Raw genomic sequence first — 7,757 nt, forward strand, 5'->3', positions numbered from 1 at the left:
GGACCGGCCAGGAGACATGGCGGGAGCTGCCACAACTGCAAGGGATTCTGGGTAGGCGCGTGCAAACAACACCCATGTATAAAGTGGATATAGAGGTCTATATAGTTGGCCTTATTCACATCTACCCAGAATGCCTTGCAGTGGTGGCAGCGCTACGGGGTTTCTGTGGCAAAAGCAGCTCTTCTGCTGCCCCTTCATTTTAAGTTTCCTATCACCTTTTCCCCATCCTTTGTTATGTGTGTTTCTTTGACTGGGTAACAAATTAGCCCCAGGAGGGGCAGTAGATATTGCCAGTAAGGCGTCCGTCCCCATAGAAATGGTCAGGATTGCACAGTTTTTGCACGGAGCACGTCTGTGTTTTTGGATAAATATTTTTATACGATTCGTTCTGCGCCACAGATTATCGGACTGACAAAGGACACCGAAAATGCCACGGTGGAGCCGGGTCCCCTGAAAAGGTCCCGGCTTTTCTGGTGAGGAGGGGAGATAAGTAGCTGTCCAGAGTGCCCCCCTTCCCTCTTTTGAAGATTTCAGTGCCCAGAACCCTTCCATGGAAGGACAAAGAAGATCCGGCCCTCCTTCTGTCCGAGGAGGGATGGAAGGGGTTGCATATCCCTTTGCGGAGTGCGACCCTGGAGAAACGACGAAGAGGATCTGGTGTCCACCATGGCCTTCAGATACGATTTGGCACTTTTTTACACAGAACTCGCGGCTTCAATAAAAAACAAATCCAACTCTGTCCCCATGCTGGATCTTTGAGATTCTGGAAGGAGCGGTTCCTCTGTCTGTTGGGCCTTTGAGTTTCCCGCTCATTGTTTTAACTTTGAGGTTCTGGATCGAGCTGCTCCTCTGTCTGTTGGGTCTCTGAGGTTCCCACTCTTTGCTTTTGAGGTTCTGGATCAAGCTGCTCCTCTGTCTGTTGGGTCTCTGAGGTTCCCACTCTTTGCTTTTGAGGTTCTGGATTGAGCTGCTCCTCTGTCTGTTGGTTCTTTGAGGTTCTGGATGGAGGGATTCCTCTGTTGGGTCTTTGAGGTTCTGGATGGAGTGGTTCATCTATCTGTCAGGTCTTTGAGGTTCTAGATGGAGTGATTCCTCTGTTGGGTCTTTGAGGTTCTGGATGGAGTGGTTCATCTATCTGTCAGGTCTTTGAGGTTCTAGATGGAGTGATTCCTCTGTTGGGTCTTTGAGGTTCTGGATGGAGTGGTTCCTCTGTCTGTTGGGTCTTTGAGGTTCTGGATTGTGCTTTTTCTCTGTCTGTTGAGTCTTTGATGTGCCCACTTGTTGCTTTTACTTTGGATGGAGCGGTTCCTCTGTCCGCAGTGATAAGCGGTGGGTCCATCATGGTTCCTCCTTGCATTTGGTAATTGATCATCTGTGTAAAGACATCCTTGGGTTCAGTTTTTGGCAGGTTTCGCCCGTGTAACGTCCTCACGCTCAGTGTTCACGCATGTGAGGATGACCCATTGGTGTGTAAATGTCACGTTATCTGTCCATTCTCTGTGTTAAAGAACACGCCTCCACCTTTGGTTCTTATTCTCTGTTGTATCGGACCAGCATTGTGCGCACGCGGCCAGGAGATGTTCAGCTGGAGAGTTTAAGGACAAAAAATAAAATGTTCTTTAACCCTAAAAAAGATGTATGGAAAGAAGCCTGACTGCCAGGGAGTCACAAAGAAGAGGAGGGTATTTGGGTTAACTCTTTTGGGTCTTTGGATGGTACAAGTGCACAGCAGGGTGGCAGTCCGTCTTGGTGACTCCTCTGCTAGGAGCAGGGGCTGCAGAAGGACTGTCCGGTAATGAGGACAGCTTCGATAAAAGGTAAGGAAGGAAGACCGCGAGAAGGGTAAAGACTACGGTAAGCAGAGCAAAAGAGACTGCGGTGGAAGAGTCTGCTGACGTGATAATGTGGACAGCTACACAGCTGAGCAACGAGAGGACAACAGGGAGATCCTTCTTCCTTTGGGTCAGCGCCATCTCCCGCAGGCCCCACTTCTGCTTACAGAGAAAATCCGTCTGCAGAGAGAAAGGAATGAGGCAGTAATAAAGCTCGCTCGGCCCCCGGGGACGCTTATGATATTATAGCCGGTCAGTCTCAATGCAGCACCTGATCACAGCCTATAAATCTCACAGCTGAAGCCAGAAGTCTCTGCGTATCCAGAACACGGAATTGGAAAAACTGTAGGAAGACAACTAAATAGCAGAAAAGGAGGAAAAGAGGGAGGAACGGAGAGCGGAATGAGAGAATGACAGCGCTGGAGAGGGGGGAGAGCAAGGAAGGAGGGGCTGAGAGAAAAGACAGCAAAGGGAGGGAGAAACAGAGGGACAAGGAGAAAAACCCAACCGAACGGGATTGGTGAAGAGGAGCGCAGGAGAGCGGCACAAAAAGCAAGATTGATATAGAGAAAAAGAGACAAAGTGTCTTACGAGAGAAGCCTGTAGAAGGGGGTCACAGTTGGGCAATAGTCATGCAGAGGCTGCTGGACCTGAGAGCTGTCCGGTGCTGAGCCTGCTGGACCTGGGAGCTGTCCGGTGCTGAGCCTGCTGGACCCGGGAGCTGTCCGGTGCTGAGCCTGCTGGACCTGGGAGCTGTCCGGTGCTGAAGTTGCTGGACCTGGGAGCTGTCCAGTGCTGAAGCTGCTGGACCTGGGAGCTGTCCGGTGCTGAAGCTGGGGACCTGGGAGCTGTCCGGTGCTGAAGGGCTGCTGCACCTAGTTGTTGTACCATCTTGGTGGGCTGCTGGATCTCGGTGGTGGACCTTCCTGGTGGCCTCCTGGATCTCAGTGCTCTACCTTCCTGGTGGCCTCCTGGATCTCAGTGCTCTACCTTTTTGGTGGGCTTCTGGATCTCGGTGCTGTACCTTCTTGCTGGGCTGCTGGATTTGAGAGGCTGCTACTTAAGGACCGCTGGGTTGAGGGGTTGTCTGGTGCTGTAGTGCTGGACCCCTTATGGAAAATCCAAGCTTCTGTCCGGTGCTGAACTAATCTGAACCCATGGTACCCAGTAGAGGTGGCCCTAATTCTGAGGGCCTTGCACCTGTCCCTCCCCAAGCTCTGTTCCTCTGACCCTGAGGTAGGACAGTTTGTTCCCGTCAGGGGGGCCGCAGATTAATGTCCCTCACTCACTGTCATCCTTCATTCTCTGATCACTTCATCTCCCGTCTGTGACCCCTGACCCTGCCGTGACCTTTCACCTCGGGAGGGAAGAGGAACAATGCCAAGGTCCTTTCTGGTGAAGAAGGTGAAGGACGGCTTCTGTTCGGCAGACAGTGAGAGCGCGTATGTCAGACACCGCACCGACTTCAGCGCACACCTCGCCGACAAAGGTAAGCGGGCCTGTCACATGTTCCCGAGCCCGGGGTTATTGCGTGTTATTGTTCTGTACATGTGTCTGCACATACACACTTCTCTGCACTCTTTGTGTAGTGTTACAGGCTGCATGCTGCGCCACGAATACAACACAAAGTTCCCTATGTGTCACGCAGCACAGAACGCTTACATGTTACACACCACACATAACACGCATGCGCTTTGTGTTACATGAGTCACTGGACACGTATACACGGCATATTTACAGGATGTGGATCCCTATACGTCTATAGAAAACCCCAAAGCTCCCGTGTCCCGTGTATACGGCCCGGGGACTTGCACTGGGGTCTCCGCACCATGGTATGCACATTGCTGTACGGCTGCTCCAACAAACACACAGGACAGAGTTCTGTGCCACCTAGAACAATCACAAAGCTTCAATCACCTAGAACAGATACTCGGTATCACCTACAACCTAACTGCATCTTGCTAAGCACATAATTACTGCTGCAGCCAACACACACCGCTCTCCATAACCTAGAACATATATGCATCACCCAGAACAGACACTAATAGCTCTATATCACCTAGAACGTACACTCAGCTCTGCATCCTCCAGATCATTCACTCGGCTCTGCGTTACCCAGAACGTACACTCGGCTCTGCGTTACCCAGAATGTACACTCGGCTCTGCGTCACCCAGAACATTCACTCTGCTCTGCATCCTCCAGATCATTCACTCTGCTCTGTGTCACCCAGAACATTCACTCGGCTCTGCATCACCCAGAACATTCATTCGGCTCTTCTTCCTCCAGATCATACACACGGCTCTATAGACAATAAAGAACCTCCTCAGAGCAGAGCCATTTCTCCGGCATGGCTCTGCGGGTTATTGAGGCCTGTTGGAATGCTCTGTTCCCAACACAGAACTAAATTTAGACCTCGGGGGGAGAGAGGCAGCTGGGAAAGGAGGGGGTGGGGAAAGCTTTATCTGCAGCCCCTGCATCCGTTCAAGGGCATGCTGTTAATGCAGGGAACACGGCAGCGCGTGTACAGCGTGTTCCCTCGTTATTACCGGCATAATCACGCCTAATTAACACACCGTGATACTCACTCCCACCGTATACACACCGCACACAATCACCATTCACCCCCTGCCACCGGCTAAACAGCCCCCCGACGGTCACCCCTCAACCCACACTCTATACATGCGATAAACACGCTGGACGGGGGCAGAGGGGGGCAGATCTGAGTTACCCCGCTCCGGGCTTCAGTAGCTGGTGCGGGGTCATGCTTTCTAAATGGTGACCTTGAGTTTTGAGGGATGAGGGAATATGGTGGGGTTGGGGTATCCCTTCCCCCACACTGTATGCAGTATAGGGGTAATAATGAATACCCCACACAGTCCACACTCGGCATGGGGACCTGGGGAAAGTCGTTCTGCCCCCTAATGAGAGCGGGGGAGGGGGAAGCTGCTGATTTCATTGCTTTGAGGAAAGGGTTTGATGCTATTTTGGAGAATTTGCTGATTCTGCACCCGTGAGGCATGCAGAGGCAAACTTAACCCTTTCATGGCCGCAAAGAGGCAGCTGCAGTCCATCGCTGTTATCAGAGAACCGCAGATCTATCTGGACAACAAGGAGTTAAGCGGCATTAAAGCCAAAGTCTCACCATCAGTCTTGATGCCCCGCGTGTGCCCATCACACCACACGGGCAAATAGCCGCATAAACCCATTCTGCAACACAGATTTACCTCTTTCTAACCTAAAGGTTACGTGCCGCTAGAGAGCCTCTATCATAGAAAATGTTGTGGTATGAAGCATTTTGCAGGGGCAGTAATAGTGTGTAGGGGTGTCGGGATAGGGCAGTAGTAGTGTTTAGGGGTGGTAAGATATGGTAGTAGTAGTGTTTAGGGGTGGTAGGATAGGGCCGTAGTAGTGTTTAGGGGTTGTAGGATAGGGCAGTAGTAGGGTGTAGGGGTGGTAAGATATGGTAGTAGTAGTGCGTAGGGGTGGTAGGATAGGGCAATAGTAGTGTTTAGGGGTGGTAGGATAGGGCAGTAGTAGTGTGTAGGGGTGGTAGGATAGGGCAGTAGTAGTGTTTAGGGGTGGTAGGATAGGGCAGTAGTAGTGTTTAGGGGTGGTAGGATAGGGCAGTAGGGGTGGTAGGATAGAGCAGTAGTAGTGTGTAGGGGTGGTAGGATAGGGCAGTAGTAGTGTGTAGGGGTGGTAAGATATGGTAGTAGTAATGTCTAGGGGTGGTAGGATAGGGCAGTAGTAGTGTGTAGGGGTGGTGGATGAGGTGAAGGCAGGGGTTTGTAGGAGTGGTGATGAAGGGTGGACAGGGCTGCAGGCATAGTGGTGGAGGGGGGTAGCGGCAGGGGTTTGTAGGGATGATGGTGAAGGGCAATTGGCCATCACCATTCATACGCATAAAATTGAGCTGCGGTATTTGGGGTGATGGTTGAGTTGGGATTTTGGAAAATTGGGTCACAGAGAAGAGATGAGCGTGCCAGAGCTGGTGGTAAAAGGGAGGGGGGGAGTGCTGACACAAGGAAAGGGGAGGAGGGCGAACGCGTTAAGAGGGGAATCTGCTGAGGTGAGGGAAAATGAGAAGTATGATAGTGGAGAAGGGAGAGAGAATGGGCAGAATCTGCTGACAATAAGTACTGGAGGGAGCAGCCTGTCCTAATGGGGGAGACCCCAAAATATAAAGGGAGAGAGAGACGTCATGAGGAATTAAAAGAGTGACAGCCGGAGGGATGTCAGACATACAGAAGGAGAGAGATGCATTGAGGGAGAGACCGTGTCCCCTGACTCCCTGTCACTACAATTTATAGAGCGCAGGACCCTGAACCATCCGCCTGCTGAGAGACACCAGAAACGGCTTCAATGGCCGCAGCATGGCCTCCTAAGAAGAGAGAGCCGAAGAGGTCTTTATGGAGCGCTGAAGGAATTCAGTTCCGCCTGAGGCTTCATGTGGGCTCCTTGGTGGCTCCTGGTGCTTTAGGACCATCTCAGGTTCCCTTTTGATGCCCTGTAGCCTTGCCGCCGCTCGTGTCCCCCTGAGAAGCCCCTCTATCCAGCCCAAGCCAATATCTCACAACAGTCGCTTAGTACCCATAAAGTACTGATGTGGGGGTATTAGTAGGGAACAGTGTCTGTCTGGGGCAATACTCGAAATATACCCAAAACAGCTTTCTTTATGCAAACAACATAAATGTGAATAAACTTACAGACGTAAACGGGAAATAAACGGGAAAGTTGCTAAAATAGACGTTGCAAGTGATTGTTTTTTGATGTTGCTTTGGGGTGACGGCCATTCCTTGGGGTGCTGCATTATCAGGGTCCCTGGGAACGGTACTATGAAGCAGGACAGACGGGTGAGGATGCCCAGAAAGTAGGCCCTTGTTGGCCAGTGACGTATTCTGGCCTCAGGCTCCCCACAATGTCTTTACTCAATTGGCCGGTTAAAAGGGGAGCTCCCTGATCTCCCCAACCGGCACATTAACACAATGGAGGGCTGTGCCGGGTCAGCACATTCATCCATAGATTCCTTGCGTGCCCCGATATGATGTCCGGTCCTGACGTCCAGTAGTCGGGGCAGAGGTGCGGCAGGCGGCCCTGTCCTGGGTTAGGCAGCGCCGGAGATGGGAGGCCTGGTCTGGGGAACCTGCGGGTAAAACCCGGTTCTAGATCGGTAATCGGTATCCAAATTTTGTCTTTCAGGCTACATAAGTGATTTTATCACCCCTTCTGTGTACGACGGGGACAGCGATGGAGTCATCAAAGTCCCTTCACCCGACACCCTTTACACAGCTGTGCACAGTGAATACGGTGCCCCGGACTCCGAGCCTCCCGACAGCCCTCGCTCAGAGATCACCGGGGGTTACATTAACGGGGATACGGCGGTCAGCGAGGGATACTCGGTGGATGCCTTTTTCATCACGGACGGGCGTTCTCGCCGCAAAGTTTTGAATGGCGGACGCTCCATACAGAGGCACAGCTGCAGCGAATGCGGGAAGAGCTACGCCACGTCTTCCAACCTGAGCAGGCACAAGCAGACTCACCGCAGCTTGGACAGCAAGCTCGCCAAGAAGTGCCCCACCTGTGGCAAGGTATATGTGTCCATGCCGGCCATGGCTATGCACCTCCTTACCCACGACCTCAAGCACAAGTGTGACACCTGCGGAAAGGCCTTCAGCCGGCCGTGGTTGCTGCAGGGCCACATGAGATCCCACACCGGAGAGAAGCCGTTTGGCTGCGCCCACTGCGGAAAAGCTTTCGCCGACCGCTCCAACCTCCGCGCTCACATGCAGACGCATTCCGCCTTCAAACACTACAAGTGCAAACGCTGCAGCAAAACCTTCGCACTCAAGTCTTACCTAAACAAGCATTATGAGTCTGCATGTTTCAAAGGGTCGGTGCCTCCGCTCAGCCCCATGGAGGACTAG

General features: G+C 52.2%; 1 protein-coding gene across 1 annotated transcript; it reads left to right on the forward strand.

Moving 5' to 3' along the window:
• Positions 1-3,209: 3,209 nt before the first annotated feature.
• Positions 3,210-7,757, forward strand: LOC149271197 (transcriptional repressor scratch 1-like). Its single transcript, XM_089507546.1, has 2 exons — positions 3,210-3,321; positions 7,033-7,757. Exons 1-2 carry the CDS (start codon positions 3,210-3,212, stop codon positions 7,755-7,757), a joined length of 837 nt encoding a protein of 278 aa, XP_089363672.1.

Source organism: Sceloporus occidentalis, unplaced genomic scaffold (assembly GCF_023333645.1).
Source record: "Sceloporus occidentalis isolate IW3139 unplaced genomic scaffold, rSceOcc1.0.p SCAF_536, whole genome shotgun sequence".
NCBI classification, from domain to species: Eukaryota; Metazoa; Chordata; class Lepidosauria; order Squamata; family Phrynosomatidae; genus Sceloporus; species Sceloporus occidentalis.